Source organism: Petromyzon marinus, chromosome 74 (assembly GCF_048934315.1).
Source record: "Petromyzon marinus isolate PM22_M1 ecotype Great Lakes invasive population chromosome 74, UKy_Petmar_22M1.pri1.0, whole genome shotgun sequence".
NCBI lineage: Eukaryota > Metazoa > Chordata > Hyperoartia > Petromyzontiformes > Petromyzontidae > Petromyzon > Petromyzon marinus.
The window spans coordinates 7,732,234-7,749,113 of NC_133740.1; the positions used below are offsets into that span (position 1 = coordinate 7,732,234).

The following is a 16,880-nucleotide window of genomic DNA, read 5'->3' on the forward strand; positions in this document are numbered from 1 at the left end:
TCACTCTCCAACACACTCACACACAGTGGTGTGTTGGAGAGTAAACCCACAACATTCACTCTCCAACACACTCACACACAGTGGTGTGTTGGAGAGTAAACCCACAACATTCACCCTCCAACACACTCACACACAGTGGTGTGTTGGAGAGTAAACCCACAACATTCACCCTCCAACACACTCACACACAGTGGTGTGTTGGAGAGTAAACCCACAACATTCACTCTCCAACACACTCACACAGAGCGATGTGTTGGAGAGTAAACCCACAACATTCACTCTCCAACACACTCACACAGAGCGATGTGTTGGAGAGTAAACCCACAACATTCACTCTCCAACACACTCACACACAGGTGTGTTGGAGAGTAAACCTACAACATTCACCCTCCAACACACTCACACACAGAGGTGTGTTGGAGAGTAAACCCACAACATTCACTCTCCAACACACTCGCAGCGGTGTGTTGGAGAGTAAACCCACAACATTCACTCTCCAACACACTCACACACAGTGGTGTGTTGGAGAGTAAACCCACAACATTCACTCTCCAACACACTCACACACAGTGGTGTGTTGGAGAGTAAACCCACACCATTCACCCTCCAACACACTCACACACAGTGGTGTGTTGGAGAGTAAACCCACAACATTCACCCTCCAACACACTCACACACAGTGGTGTGTTGGAGAGTAAACCCACAACATTCACTCTCCAACACACTCACACAGAGCGATGTGTTGGAGAGTAAACCCACAACATTCACCCTCCAACACACTCACACACAGTGGTGTGTTGGAGAGTAAACCCACAACATTCACTCTCCAACACACTCACACACAGTGGTGTGTTGGAGAGTAAACCCACAACATTCACTCTCCAACACAGCGGTGTGTTGGAGAGTAAACCCACCACATTCACTCTCCAACACACTCACACACAGTGGTGTGTTGGAGAGTAAACCCACAACATTCACTCTCCAACACAGCGGTGTGTTGGAGAGTAAACCCACAACATTCACTCTCCAACACACTCACACACAGTGGTGTGTTGGAGAGTAAACCCACAACATTCACTCTCCAACACACTCACACAGCGGTGTGTTGGAGAGTAAACCCACAACATTCACTCTCCAACACACTCACACAGCGGTGTGTTGAAGAGTAAACCCACAACATTCACTCTGCAACACTCTCGCAGCGGTGTGTTGGAGAGTAAACCCACAACATTCACTCTCCAACACACTCACACACAGTGGTGTGTTGGAGAGTAAACCCACAACATTCACCCTCCAACACACTCACACACAGAGGTGTGTTGGAGAGTAAACCCACAACATTCACTCTCCAACACACTCGCAGCGGTGTGTTGGAGAGTAAACCCACAACATTCACTCTCCAACACACTCACACACAGTGGTGTGTTGGAGAGTAAACCCACAACATTCACTCTCCAACACACTCACACACAGTGGTGTGTTGGAGAGTAAACCCACAACATTCACCCTCCAACACACTCACACACAGTGGTGTGTTGGAGAGTAAACCCACAACATTCACCCTCCAACACACTCACACACAGTGGTGTGTTGGAGAGTAAACCCACAACATTCACTCTCCAACACACTCACACAGAGCGATGTGTTGGAGAGTAAACCCACAACATTCACTCTCCAACACACTCACACAGAGCGATGTGTTGGAGAGTAAACCCACAACATTCACTCTCCAACACACTCACACACAGGTGTGTTGGAGAGTAAACGCACAACATTCACTCTCCAACACACTCACACACAGTGGTGTGTTGGAGAGTAAACCTACAACATTCACTCTCCAACACACTCACACAGAGCGATGTGTTGGAGAGTAAACCCACAACATTCACTCTCCAACACACTCAGACAGCGGTGTGTTGGAGAGTAAACCCACAACATTCACTCTCCAACACACTCACACAGCGGTATGTTGGAGAGTAAACCCACAACATTCACTCTCCAACACACACTCACACAGCGGTGTGTTGGAGAGTAAACCCACAACATTCACTCTCCAACACACAGAGTGGTGTGTTGGAGAGTAAACCCACAACATTCACCCTCCAACACACACACACAGTGGTGTGTTGGAGAGTAAACCCACAACATTCACCCTCCAACACACTCACACACAGTGGTGTGTTGGAGAGTTAACCCACAACATTCACTCTCCAACACACTCGCAGCGGTGTGTTGGAGAGTAAACCCACAACATTCACTCTCCAACACACTCACACACAGTGGTGTGTTGGAGAGTAAACCCACAACATTCACTCTCCAACACACTCACACACAGTGGTGTGTTGGAGAGTAAACCCACAACATTCACCCTCCAACACACTCACACACAGTGGTGTGTTGGAGAGTAAACCCACAACATTCACCCTCCAACACACTCACACACAGTGGTGTGTTGGAGAGTAAACCCACAACATTCACTCTCCAACACACTCACACAGAGCGATGTGTTGGAGAGTAAACCCACAACATTCACTCTCCAACACACTCACACAGAGCGATGTGTTGGAGAGTAAACCCACAACATTCACTCTCCAACACACTCACACACAGGTGTGTTGGAGAGTAAACGCACAACATTCACTCTCCAACACACTCACACACAGTGGTGTGTTGGAGAGTAAACCTACAACATTCACTCTCCAACACACTCACACAGAGCGATGTGTTGGAGAGTAAACCCACAACATTCACTCTCCAACACACTCAGACAGCGGTGTGTTGGAGAGTAAACCCACAACATTCACTCTCCAACACACTCACACAGCGGTATGTTGGAGAGTAAACCCACAACATTCACTCTCCAACACACACTCACACAGCGGTGTGTTGGAGAGTAAACCCACAACATTCACTCTCCAACACACAGAGTGGTGTGTTGGAGAGTAAACCCACAACATTCACCCTCCAACACACACACACAGTGGTGTGTTGGAGAGTAAACCCACAACATTCACCCTCCAACACACTCACACACAGTGGTGTGTTGGAGAGTTAACCCACAACATTCACTCTCCAACACACTCACACAGAGCGATGTGTTGGAGAGTAAACCCACAACATTCACTTTCCAACACACTCACACACAGTGGTGTGTTGGAGAGTAAACCTACAACATTCACTCTCCAACATACTCACACAGAGCGATGTGTTGGAGAGTAAACCCACAACATTCACTCTCCAACACACTCACACAGCGGTGTGTTGGAGAGTAAACCCACAACATTCACTCTCCAACACACTCACACAGCGGTGTGTTGAAGAGTAAACCCACAACATTCACTCTCCAACACACTCGCAGCGGTGTGTTGGAGAGTAAACCCACAACATTCACTCTCCAACACACTCACACACAGTGGTGTGTTGGAGAGTAAACCCACAACATTCACCCTCCAACACACTCACACACAGAGGTGTGTTGGAGAGTAAACCCACAACATTCACTCTCCAACACTCACACAGCGGTGTGTTGGAGAGTAAACCCACAACATTCACTCTCCAACACACTCACACAGCGGTGTGTTGAAGAGTAAACCCACAACATTCACTCTCCAACACACTCGCAGCGGTGTGTTGGAGAGTAAACCCACAACATTCACTCTCCAACACACTCACACACAGTGGTGTGTTGGAGAGTAAACCCACAACATTCACCCTCCAACACACTCACACACAGAGGTGTGTTGGAGAGTAAACCCACAACATTCACCCTCCAACACACTCACACACAGTGGTGTGTTGGAGAGTAAACCCACAACATTCACCCTCCAACACACTCACACACAGTGGTGTGTTGGAGAGTAAACCCACAACATTCACTCTCCAACACACTCACACAGAGCGATGTGTTGGAGAGTAAACCCACAACATTCACTCTCCAACACACTCACACACAGGTGTGTTGGAGAGTAAACGCACAACATTCACTCTCCAACACACTCACACACAGTGGTGTGTTGGAGAGTAAACCTACAACATTCACTCTCCAACACACTCACACAGAGCGATGTGTTGGAGAGTAAACCCACAACATTCACTCTCCAACACACTCACACAGCGGTGTGTTGTAGAGTAAACCCACAACATTCACTCTCCAACACACTCACACAGCGGTATGTTGGAGAGTAAACCCACAACATTCACTCTCCAACACACACTCACACAGCGGTGTGTTGGAGAGTAAACCCACAACATTCACTCTCCAACACACTCACACACAGAGGTGTGTTGAAGAGTAAACCCACAACATTCACTCTCCAACACACTCGCAGCGGTGTGTTGGAGAGTAAACCCACAACATTCACTCTCCAACACACTCACACACAGTGGTGTGTTGGAGAGTAAACCCACAACATTCACCCTCCAACACACTCACACACAGAGGTGTGTTGGAGAGTAATCCCACAACATTCACCCTCCAACACACACACAGTGGTGTGTTGGAGAGTAAACCCACAACATTCACTCTCCAACACACTCACACACAGTGGTGTGTTGGAGAGTAAACCCACAACATTCACCCTCCAACACACTCACACACAGTGGTGTGTTGGAGAGTAAACCTACAACATTCACTCTCCAACACACTCACACAGAGCGATGTGTTGGAGAGTAAACCCACAACATTCACTCTCCAACACACTCACACAGCGGTGTGTTGGAGAGTAAACCCACAACATTCACTCTCCAACACACTCACACAGCGGTGTGTTGAAGAGTAAACCCACAACATTCACTCTCCAACACTCTCGCAGCGGTGTGTTGGAGAGTAAACCCACAACATTCACTCTCCAACACACTCACACACAGTGGTGTGTTGGAGAGTAAACCCACAACATTCACCCTCCAACACACTCACACACAGAGGTGTGTTGGAGAGTAAACCCACAACATTCACTCTCCAACACACTCGCAGCGGTGTGTTGGAGAGTAAACCCACAACATTCACTCTCCAACACACTCACACACAGTGGTGTGTTGGAGAGTAAACCCACAACATTCACTCTCCAACACACTCACACACAGTGGTGTGTTGGAGAGTAAACCCACAACATTCACCCTCCAACACACTCACACACAGTGGTGTGTTGGAGAGTAAACCCACAACATTCACCCTCCAACACACTCACACACAGTGGTGTGTTGGAGAGTAAACCCACAACATTCACTCTCCAACACACTCACACAGAGCGATGTGTTGGAGAGTAAACCCACAACATTCACTCTCCAACACACTCACACAGAGCGATGTGTTGGAGAGTAAACCCACAACATTCACTCTCCAACACACTCACACACAGGTGTGTTGGAGAGTAAACGCACAACATTCACTCTCCAACACACTCACACACAGTGGTGTGTTGGAGAGTAAACCTACAACATTCACTCTCCAACACACTCACACAGAGCGATGTGTTGGAGAGTAAACCCACAACATTCACTCTCCAACACACTCACACAGCGGTGTGTTGGAGAGTAAACCCACAACATTCACTCTCCAACACACTCACACAGCGGTATGTTGGAGAGTAAACCCACAACATTCACTCTCCAACACACACTCACACAGCGGTGTGTTGGAGAGTAAACCCACAACATTCACTCTCCAACACACAGAGTGGTGTGTTGGAGAGTAAACCCACAACATTCACCCTCCAACACACTCACACACAGTGGTGTGTTGGAGAGTAAACCCACAACATTCACTCTCCAACACACTCACACAGAGCGATGTGTTGGAGAGTAAACCCACAACATTCACTCTCCAACACACTCACACACAGTGGTGTGTTGGAGAGTAAACCTACAACATTCACTCTCCAACACACTCACACAGAGCGATGTGTTGGAGAGTAAACCCACAACATTCACTCTCCAACACACTCACACAGCGGTGTGTTGGAGAGTAAACCCACAACATTCACTCTCCAACACACTCACACAGCGGTGTGTTGAAGAGTAAACCCACAACATTCACTCTCCAACACACTCGCAGCGGTGTGTTGGAGAGTAAACCCACAACATTCACTCTCCAACACACTCACACACAGTGGTGTGTTGGAGAGTAAACCCACAACATTCACCCTCCAACACACTCACACACAGAGGTGTGTTGGAGAGTAAACCCACAACATTCACTCTCCAACACTCACACAGCGGTGTGTTGGAGAGTAAACCCACAACATTCACTCTCCAACACACTCACACAGCGGTGTGTTGAAGAGTAAACCCACAACATTCACTCTCCAACACACTCGCAGCGGTGTGTTGGAGAGTAAACCCACAACATTCACTCTCCAACACACTCACACACAGTGGTGTGTTGGAGAGTAAACCCACAACATTCACCCTCCAACACACTCACACACAGAGGTGTGTTGGAGAGTAAACCCACAACATTCACCCTCCAACACACTCACACACAGTGGTGTGTTGGAGAGTAAACCCACAACATTCACCCTCCAACACACTCACACACAGTGGTGTGTTGGAGAGTAAACCCACAACATTCACTCTCCAACACACTCACACAGAGCGATGTGTTGGAGAGTAAACCCACAACATTCACTCTCCAACACACTCACACACAGGTGTGTTGGAGAGTAAACGCACAACATTCACTCTCCAACACACTCACACACAGTGGTGTGTTAGAGAGTAAACCTACAACATTCACTCTCCAACACACTCACACAGAGCGATGTGTTGGAGAGTAAACCCACAACATTCACTCTCCAACACACTCACACAGCGGTGTGTTGGAGAGTAAACCCACAACATTCACTCTCCAACACACTCACACAGCGGTATGTTGGAGAGTAAACCCACAACATTCACTCTCCAACACACACTCACACAGCGGTGTGTTGGAGAGTAAACCCACAACATTCACTCTCCAACACACTCACACACAGAGGTGTGTTGAAGAGTAAACCCACAACATTCACTCTCCAACACACTCGCAGCGGTGTGTTGGAGAGTAAACCCACAACATTCACTCTCCAACACACTCACACACTGTGGTGTGTTGGAGAGTAAACCCACAACATTCACCCTCCAACACACTCACACACAGAGGTGTGTTGGAGAGTAAACCCACAACATTCACCCTCCAACACACACACAGTGGTGTGTTGGAGAGTAAACCCACAACATTCACTCTCCAACACACTCACACACAGTGGTGTGTTGGAGAGTAAACCCACAACATTCACCCTCCAACACACTCACACACAGAGGTGTGTTGGAGAGTAAACCCACAACATTCACCCTCCAACACACTCACACACAGTGGTGTGTTGGAGAGTAAACCCACAACATTCACTCTCCAACACACTCACACAGACAGCGGTGTGTTGGAGAGTAAACCCACAACATTCACCCTCCAACACACTCACACACAGTGGTGTGTTGGAGAGTAAACCCACAACATTCACTCTCCAACACACTCACACACACAGTGGTGTGTTGGAGAGTAAACCCACAACATTCACTCTCCAACACACTCACATAGCGGTGTGTTGGAGAGTAAACCCACAACATTCACTCTCCAACACACACACACAGTGTGTTGGAGAGTAAACCCACAACATTCACTCTCCAACACACTCACACACAGAGCGGTGTGTTGGAGAGTAAACCCACAACATTCACGAGTGGGGGGCGGGGTGGTGTGGGGGGGCCGGAGTGGGGGGCGGGGTGAAGTGGTGGGGGGGGGAGACCGGAGTGGTGTGGGGGGGCCGGAGTGGGGGGCGGGGTGAAGTGGGGGGAGTGGGGGGGGGGGGGTCCGGGGTGGTGTGGGGGGGCCGGAGTGGGGGGTGGGCGAAGTGGGGGGTGCGGGGTGGGGGTGGGGCTAGGCGTTGCCACGATAATAGACCTGCAGGAATTTACGTCACCATAACTTTACACTTATTTCGATTTAAAGCTTTCGTGATTGCAAGGATTCATCTTCTTTGGTTCTTTCGGTAAAGTCACCACCACGTAGAATGAGAATAAAATAATAAATTAATAAAATAAAATAACACAATAAAATTCTCACGACGTTTCGGCCACAACGCAAGCGGCCTTCATCAGGTGAAGGGACGATTTGTTTACCTTCCCGATACACGACTTGCACTTCCAGTAATAACAAATAATAAACATTAAAGATTATACTCTTTGGTTCTTTCGGTAAAGTCACGTAGGTATAAAATAAAATGTTTTAATTATTTATTTATATTTATCTTTTTTATAAATATTTTAAAATAAATATAAATAAAATAAATATAAGACAGTCTCGTCCCTTCACCTGATGAAGGCCACTAGTGTTGTGGCCGAAACGTCGTGAGAATTTTATCGTGTTATTTTATTTTATTAATTTATTATTTCATTCTCATTCTACTTGACTTTACCGAAAGAACCAAAGAAGATTTATACTTTGCTTCTTTCGGTAAAGTCAAAGAATAAGATTTATACTTATTCTTTATTATTATTATTTTTTAAATCTATTAACTTTCAATTACTTGCTCGCCATTCCTCTCGTTCTTTTCTTACACTCCGTGTTTGTTATTATTGTGGAAATTATTTATTGTGACTTGCTGATCGCCTGCCGTCCACTTACTTGGCCGTCCGTGACAATCAAAGAGCTTTAGAGCTCATCGGATTTCTCCACTCAACATCAATTATGATGATTCTGTACTTATATTTTTAATAAGTGATTTGTTTACCTTTTCCCATAACTTTGCACTACTATCGTGTTTATTTTTTGTAATTAATTGTTGTGAATTGCTGATCCTATTGCTCCCCCTCCCCCCGCCGCGTCCATACTTAACATCTGTGAAAGAGCTTGATAGCTCATCGTATTTCTCCAGTCGAAATTAACATTTTGTAAAAATTATACATTTTTAAAAAGTGATTTGTTAACCTTCCCGATACACGACTTGCACTTCCAGTAATAACAAATAATAAACATTAAAGATTATACTCTTTGGTTCTTTCGGTAAAGTCACGTAGGTCTAAAATAAAATTGAAAAAAATATTTATTTCATTTTATTTATATTTATTTTAAAATAAATATAAATAAAATGTAAATAATATAAATATAAAAATAAATAAAATAAACATTTTATTTTATTTTATACCTACGTGACTTTACCGAAAGAACCAAAGAGTATGGATTCCTGCAGTCACGAAAGCTTCAAATCAAGATTTAACATGATTTAATTAACAATGTAAATTTTATTATTTTATTGTTTCCCTTCTACGTGACTTTACCGAAAGAACCAAGAATATATAATGTAAATTTGTTACATATTTTCCCGCCTTTTATGTTAATTGAGCGGCGTGACGCATACTTCCGCCCAGCCCGCGCTCCCGCGCCACTTCCGGTTCCTTCCCCCCCTCCTCTCTCTCTCAGCCCGCCGCCATCATGGTGAGTGGATGCCACTGCTGCCTCATCCTCCCTCAACGCAATCCTCGTCCATCCTCGCCCTCCGTCCACTTCCATCCGCGGCGCCGTGGCGCTCTCGGTCGCTCGCGACGTCGACGACGGCGTGGGGGGCGTTTTGGCGAGAAATGAGGGCGCCGTGCGGCGGTGTGCGAGATATCAAGCGGGCAGGAGACGGGGCGGGCCTAGCGCGTTGGGATAGCGATGGTTGGTGGTGGCGGTGGTAGCGAGGAGGGTGATCGTGGCGAGGGTGATGGTAGTGAGGGTGATGGTAGTGAGGGTGATGGTAGCGAGGGTGATGGTAGCGAGGAGAGTGATGGTAGTGAGGGTGATGGTAGCGAGGAGTGATGGTGCTGAGGGTGATGGTAGCGAGGAGAGTGATGGTAGTGAGGGTGATGGTAGCGAGGGTGATGGTAGTGAGGGTGGTGAGGGTGATGGTAGTGAGGGTGGTGATGGTAGTGAGGGTGATGGTAGCGAGGAGTGATGGTGCTGAGGGTGATGGTAGCGAGGAGAGTGATGGTAGTGAGGGTGATGGTAGCGAGGGTGATGGTAGTGAGGGTGGTGAGGGTGATGGTAGTGAGGGTGGTGATGGTAGTGAGGGTGATGGTAGCGAGGGTGATGGTAGTGATGGTAGCATGCAGGGTGGAGGTAGTGAGAGTGATGGTGATGGTAGCGAGGGTGGCGAGTATCATGGTGGTGGTGATGGTAGCGAGTTGTGATGGTTATGCTGTTGATGGTAGCGAGGGTGGTTGAGGGTCGTGGTAATGAGTTTGAGGGTGATGGTCGCAAGGGTGGTGTTGGTTATGGTAGCGAGCGTGTTGAGGGTAATGGGAGTGAGGGTCATGGTGGTAATTGTAGCGAGTGTGATGGTGGAGATGGTAGCTAGGGTGGTTGAGGGTCATGGTGGTGATGGTATCGAGTTATAGTGGTGATGGTAGCGAGAGGAGGTCAGTGGCGGTGATTCCAGCTGCTGTACCGGTGATCGTCTTGGTGACGTTTGCCGATTGGTATTGCGATGTCGGTGGTGGCGGCGGTGTGTGATGGTAGCGATGGTGGTGAACGTTGATGGTGGTCTTGGTGGTTGATGGTAGAGAGATGTTTGCATAATAATAGTGGTGGTGGTGGTGATGGGAGAGAGGAGGCGATGTTTGTTGTAGCCACCAGAGCGCGGTCCGCATGTCCACCACGTGTCTCAGGTCCACGTGGCCTCGTGTCTCCCATTCTGTCCGAGTGTATCTCCCGTGTCTCGTGTCTATCCCCTAGTGCCCCCTCCCCCCCCCCCCCCCTGTCTCACCTGGTGTCTCTCTCGTGTCTCCCATTCTGTCCCCCGTGTCTATCCCCCGCGCCCCCCCCCCCGTCTCACCTGGTGTCTCCCTCGTGTCTCCCATTCTGTCCCAGTGTGTCCCCCGTGTCTATCCTCCGCCCCCCCTCCCCCCATGTCTGTGTCTCGTCTGTCTTCTTGTCCCCCCCTTTCCCCGTGTCTCATGGTTTCCCCATGTCTCCACTCTGTCCTCCACGTATCGCGTGTCCCCCCTCTGTCTCGCCTCTTTTCTCCGTGTCTCTCCACCTCCCCTCTTCGTCTGTCTCTCCGCAGTCTCTTGTGATCTCGTGTCTCCATGCTGTATCTCTCCCCCCCCCCCCCATGTCTCGTGTCTACCCCTGCGTCCCTCGATGTCTCATCAGTGTCCCACCTACCTTGTCTCCTGTGCCTCCATCATGTCCCTGTGTCTGCCCCCCCCCCATGTCTCGCGTTTACCACCGCGTGTCCCCCTATGTCTCCATTATGTCCCTGTGTCTGGTCCCCATGTCTCGCGTTTACCCCCGCGTGTCCCCCTGTGTCTCCATTATGTCCCTGTATCGCCCCCTCCCTCCCATGTCTCCCGTCTACCCCTCCCCCCCACATCTGTCTCACCCGGTGCCTCTCCATTCTCATCTTCCCCCCGCTAGTCGCTCGTCATCCCCGAGAAGTTCCAGCACATCCTGCGAGTGCTCAACACGAACATTGACGGTCGGCAGAAGGTGGCGTTTGCCATCACGGCCATCAAGGGCGTGGGGCGCCGCTACGCTCACATCGTGCTGCGCAAGGCCGACATCGACCTGAGCAAGCGCGCCGGCGAGCTCAGCGAGGAGGAGGTGTGGTGGAGTCCCGGGGGGGGGTTGGGTGCTGAGGGTGGTGTGTGTGTGTGAGAGGGTGGCGACGCTCACAACAACGACCGGAGCGCCGGGTGGCTAAAGCACAGCCTGTCAGCACAGCCTGTCAGCACAGCCTGTCAGCACAGCCTGTCAGCACAGCCTGTCAGCACAGCCTGTCAGCACAGCCTGTCAGCACAGCCTGTCAGCACAGCCTGTCAGCACAGCCTGTCAGCACAGGTGGTGCATCAGCCGGTCGTCCCAGTCAGTCGACCCGTGGCACCTGGGTCTGCCCCCGTGACCTCCTGCCGGCGGGCGTTCGACACTTCACGCGGCCTCAACGTGCACCTAGCCTGGCACAGGCGTAGCGTTGACGTCACCGTCACTTAGTGGCGATGGCGGTTGTTGTGTGCGGTGTGAGTGAGACGAGGGGGGAGCGGTAGTGGGTAGCGGTTAGCGCTACGATCCTGGCGACCCGAGTTCGATTCCCGCTCACCGTGAACACCAGTGACGATGATCTGAACGGGTCCTGAGCCTCCCCTAGGTCGACTCGGCGTCAAATGAGTACCTGGTGCGGTGCGTAAACATCGCCACTAGAGGGACAAAGGTGACCGGGCGTGGTGCTGGCCACCCACCCCCTCGTGTGCCGTTCTGGCCTTCATAGGTGCTCGCTAACAGCACTTGCCCCTACAGTCTGTTAAGGCTACAAGGGGGATCTTTGTCTTTTGTGTGTCCCCGTGCAGGTGGAGCGCGTGATCACCATCATGCAGAACCCTCGTCAGTACAAGATCCCAGACTGGTTCCTCAACAGGCAGAAGGACATCAAGGATGGCAAATTCAGTCAGGTAAGAGACACCCCCACCCCCCTAGCTCTCCTCACGCTCACCATCACGCTCACCATCACGCTCACCATCACGCTCACCATAACCCCAACTCTGTGGCAGTTGCTGGGCTGTGTGGTCTCACCATCACGCTCACCATCATACTCACCATCACGCTCACCATCATACTCACCATCACGCTCACCATCACCATAACCCCGAACCCTGTGGCAGTTGCTGGGCTGTGTGGTCTCACCATCACGCTCACCGTCATATTCACCATCACGCTCACCATAACCCCAACCCTGTGGTAGTTGCTGGGCTGTGTGACATCGTCGTGTGTGGTGGTGATATTGTTAGGTGCTGGCTAAGAGGCTGTGTGTGTGTGTGGTGGTAATGTTTCTAGGTGCTGGCTAACAGGCTGTGTGTGGTGGTGGTAATGTTGCTAGGTGCTGGCTAACAGGCTGTGTGTGTGGTGGTGGTGGTGGTGGTAATGTTGCTAGGTGCTGGCTAACAGGCTGTGTGTGGTGGTGGTAATGTTGCTAGGTGCTGGCTAACAGGCTGTGTGTGGTGGTAATGTTGCTAGGTGCTGGCTAACAGGCTGTGTGGTGGCAGTAGTAATGTTGCTAGGTGCTGGCTAACAGGCTGTGTGGTGGTGGTGATGTTGCTAGGTACTGGCTAACAGGCTGTGTGGTGGTGGTGGTAATGTTGCTAGGTGCTGGCTAACAGGCTGTGTGGTGGTGGTGATGTTGCTAGGTACTGGCTAACAGGCTGTGTGGTGGTGGTGGTAATGTTGCTAGGTACTGGCTAACAGGCTGTGTGTGTGGTGGTGGTAATGTTGCTAGGTGCTGGCTAACAGGCTGTGTGGTGGCAGTAGTAATGTTGCTAGGTGCTGGCTAATGGGCTGTGTGGTGGTGGTGGTGATGTTGCTAGGTGCTGCCTAACAGGCTGTGTGTAGTGGTGGTAATGTTGCTAGGTGCTGGCTAACAGGCTGTGTGGTGGTGGTGGTAATGTTGCTAGGTGCTGGCTTAACAGGCTGTGTGGTGGTTGTGGTAATGTTGCTAGGTGCTGGCTAACAGACTGTGTGGTGGTGGTGATGTTGCTAGGTGCTAGCTAACACGCTGTGTGGTGGTGGTAATGTTGCTAGGTGCTAGCTAACACGCTGTGTGGTGGTGGTAATGTTGCTAGGTGCTGTCTAACAGGCTGTGTGGTGGTAATATTGCTAGGTGCTGGCTAACAGGCTGTGTGGTGGTGGTGGTGATGTTGCTAGGTGCTGTCTAACAGGCTGTGTGGTGGTAATGTTGCTAGGTGCTGGCTAACAGGCTGTGTGTGTGTGTGGTAATGTTGCTAGGTGCTGGCTAACAGGCTGTGTGGTGGTGGTGGTTGTGGTAATGTTGCTAGGTGCTGGCTAACAGGCTGTGTGGTGGTGGTGGTGGTAATGTTGCTAGGTGCTGTCTCACAGGCTGTGTGGTGGTGGTGGTAATGTTGCTAGGTGCTGGCTAACAGGCTGTGTGGTGGTGGTGGTAATGTTGCTAGGTGCTGGCTAACAGGCTGTGTGGTGGTGGTAATGTTGCTAGGTGCTGGCTAACAGGCTGTGTGGTGGTGGTAATGTTGCTAGGTGCTGGCTAACAGGCTGTGTGTGGTGGTGGTGGTAATGTTGCTAGGTGCTGGCTAACAGGCTGTGTGTGGTGGTGGTAATGTTGCTGGGTGCTGGCTAATGGGCTGTGTGGTGGTGGTAATGTTGCTAGGTGCTGGCTAACAGGCTGTGTGTGGTGGTGGTAATGTTGCTAGGTGCTGGCTAACAGGCTGTGTGTGGTGGTGGTGATGTTGCTTAGGTGCTGGCTAACAGGCTGTGTGGTGGTGGTGGTAATGTTGCTAGGTGCTGGCTAACACGCTGTGTGGTGGTGGTAATGTTGCTAGGTGCTGGCTAACACGCTGTGTGGTGGTAGTGGTAATGTTGCTAGGTGCTGGCTAACACGCTGTGTGGTGGTGGTAATGTTGCTAGGTGCTGGCTAACACGCTGTGTGGTGGTGGTGGTGGTAATGTTGCTAGGTGCTGGCTAACGGGCTCGACAACAAGATGCGCGAGGATCTTGAGCGGTTAAAGAAGATCCGTGCTCACCGGGGCCTGCGTCACTACTGGGGGTGAGACAGCACGACCACACTACAGCCTACACACCACACTACAGCCTACACACCCTGCTGTGCACTAGACCACACTGTGTTCTACACTGCACTACAGCCTACACACCCTGCTGTACACTACACTAGACCACACTGTGTTCTACACCACACAACCTACACACCGCACTACAGCCTACACACCCTGCTGTACACTACACGACCACACAGTGTTCTACACCACACAACCTACACACCGCACTACAGCCTCCACACCCTGCTGTACACTACACTAGACCACACTGTGTTCTACACCACACAACCTGCACACCGCACGACAGCCTACACACCCTGCTGTGCACCACACTACAACACCGCGCAACAATCTACACGCCACACTACACACCCCACACCGCTCTACACCACGCCACCGACACACCGCTCTACATCACACTCTTCACCGCACGGCAGCTTACGCGCCCTGCTACGCACCATTCTACACGGCACCCACACTGCTGTACACCACGCAACCTACACACAGCAGTACAGCCTACATCTCGCTCTTCACCTCTCGCCCTACACACTCGAAATACCACTACACATGCCGGCTGAGCGTGGAGCTGGCCCACCCACCCCCTCGTGTGCCGTGCCGGACTTCATAGGCGCCCGCTAACAGCACTTGCCCCTACAGTCTGTTGAAGGCTATATGGGGGATTTTTGCCTCTTGTCTGAGCGTGTCTATGTTCGAGTGCGTGAGTGTGTGAGTGTGCTCTGTGGCCGGGCCTGGTGCTGGCCACCCCCACCCCCTCGTGTTGCCACAGTGCCGGCCTTCATAGGTGCTGCTACTCGCCTACTTACAGCACTTGCCCCAACAAGCCTGTTGAGGTTATACGGGAGATCTTTGTCTTTGTGCGAGTGTGTGTATGTGTGTGTGTACCGTTCCGGCCTTTATAGGTGCTGCTCCGCTAACAGCACTTGCTCCAAAAGTCTAAGGCTACGGGGGGGGGGGGGGTAGAGGGGGGGATCGTTGTGTGTGTGATAGTGTGTGATAGTGTGTGATTGTGTGTGCGAGAGCGAGTGTGAGTGCGAGTGTGTGTGTGTGAGTGTGTGCGAGTGTGTACGCATGTGCGCTGTGGTCGGGTGTGGTGTTGGGCGCACCCCCTTCGTGTGCCGTGCCGGCCTTCATAGGTGCTCGCGAAAAGGACTTGCCCCAACAGTATGTGTGTGAGAGTATATGTATGTGAGAATATATGTGTATGTGTGAGAGTGTGTGAGAGAGAGTATATGTGCGTGTGTGTGAGAGTGTGTGAGAGTGTGTGTGAGAGTGAGTGTGTGTGAGAGTGTATGTGTGAGAGTGAGACTATATGTGTGAGTGTACGTGTGAGAGTGAGCGTATGTGTGTGTGAGTGTATGAGTGTGTGTGTGAGTGTGCGTGTGTGAGTGTGTGTGTGAGTATGTGAGAGTATATGTGTGTGTGAGAGTGAGAGTGTGTGTGAGTGTGTGTGAGAGTGTATGTGTGAGAGTTTGTGTGTGAGAGTGAGAGTGTGCGCGTGCGCTGTGGCCGGGCGTGATGTTGGCCCACCCGAACCCCCCTCATGCTTGCCAACGGTGCCGGACTTGGTAGGTGTGCTGCCCGTCGCCACTAAAGGAGGACACTTTCTGCGTACAGTCTGCGAAAGCTACACCGGGGTGCGGGAGGAGGAGGATATTTACCTGCGCGTGTGTCCGTTGTGTGTGTCCCCATTGTGTGTCCGTTGTGCGTGTCCGTTGTGCGCGCGTGTGTGTGTCCGTTGTGTGTGTGCGTGTGTCCCCGTTGTGTCTCCGTTGTGTGTGTGTGTCCGTTGTGTGTGTGCGTGTGTCCCCGTTGTGTGTGTGCGTGTCCGTTGCGTGTGTCCGTTGTGCGCGTTGTGCAGCCTGCGTGTGCGTGGACAGCACACCAAGACGACGGGGCGACGAGGCCGCACCGTGGGTGTCTCCAAGAAGAAGTAGACGAGGAGGAGGAAGAGTTGGCGGTGGACAGCGACCGCCCCTCAACCGCGCCGCACCGACACCACCGGCACCGCTGCCGTCGTCACGCCTCAATAAAAACTCCCACAGCGTTGGCAAAAAAACCCCAAAATGCCTCTCTCTGTCTCTCTGTCTGTCTGTCTCTCTGTCTCTCTGTCTCCGCCGCGTCTCTCGTGCCTCGCGCAGCGTGGCTGCCGCGGGAAATTCGGATCGTGAGTCGTCTTGTTTGTAGACTCGAGGTGTTTTATTTCAGCGGGCTAAGGCCCCCTGAGCTGTATATTTATATGCGGCTCTTTATTTCAGAAGCGGGCGACCCCCGGC

General features: G+C 51.0%; 1 protein-coding gene and 1 long non-coding RNA gene across 3 annotated transcripts; one reads left to right on the top strand and one right to left on the bottom strand.

Moving 5' to 3' along the window:
* The first annotated feature begins 9,322 nt into the window (after nt 1-9,322).
* On the top strand, nt 9,323-16,671 carry RPS18 (ribosomal protein S18). Of its 2 annotated transcripts, none has more exons than XM_032980766.2 (5): nt 9,323-9,466; nt 11,429-11,614; nt 12,355-12,456; nt 14,485-14,576; nt 16,466-16,671. In XM_032980766.2, the coding sequence occupies exons 1-5, from the start codon at nt 9,464-9,466 to the stop codon at nt 16,539-16,541; spliced, it is 459 nt and encodes a 152-aa protein (XP_032836657.2). In that variant the 5' UTR covers nt 9,323-9,463; the 3' UTR covers nt 16,542-16,671. The 2 variants fall into 2 exon arrangements, with proteins under 2 accessions (XP_032836657.2, XP_032836658.1); XM_032980767.2 differs by lacking the exon at nt 9,323-9,466 and adding an exon at nt 9,665-9,688.
* On the bottom strand, nt 14,563-15,040 carry LOC142907074 (uncharacterized). The gene is made up of 3 exons (XR_012930758.1): nt 14,802-15,040; nt 14,675-14,748; nt 14,563-14,621 (listed from the first exon to the last, which is right to left on the bottom strand). It is a non-coding gene; the product is annotated as an uncharacterized LOC142907074 (long non-coding RNA).
* Nucleotides 16,672-16,880: the final 209 nt, after the last annotated feature.

What these genes read in the sequence shown, in the direction of transcription:
- RPS18 (XM_032980766.2), top strand. An exon ending in GCGAGCTCAGCGAGGAGGAG is followed by an intron (nt 11,615 to 12,354) that starts GTGTGGTGGAGT and finishes GTCCCCGTGCAG; the next exon opens with GTGGAGCGCGTGATCACCAT. An exon ending in GGCCTGCGTCACTACTGGGG is followed by an intron (nt 14,577 to 16,465) that starts GTGAGACAGCAC and finishes CGCGTTGTGCAG; the next exon opens with CCTGCGTGTGCGTGGACAGC.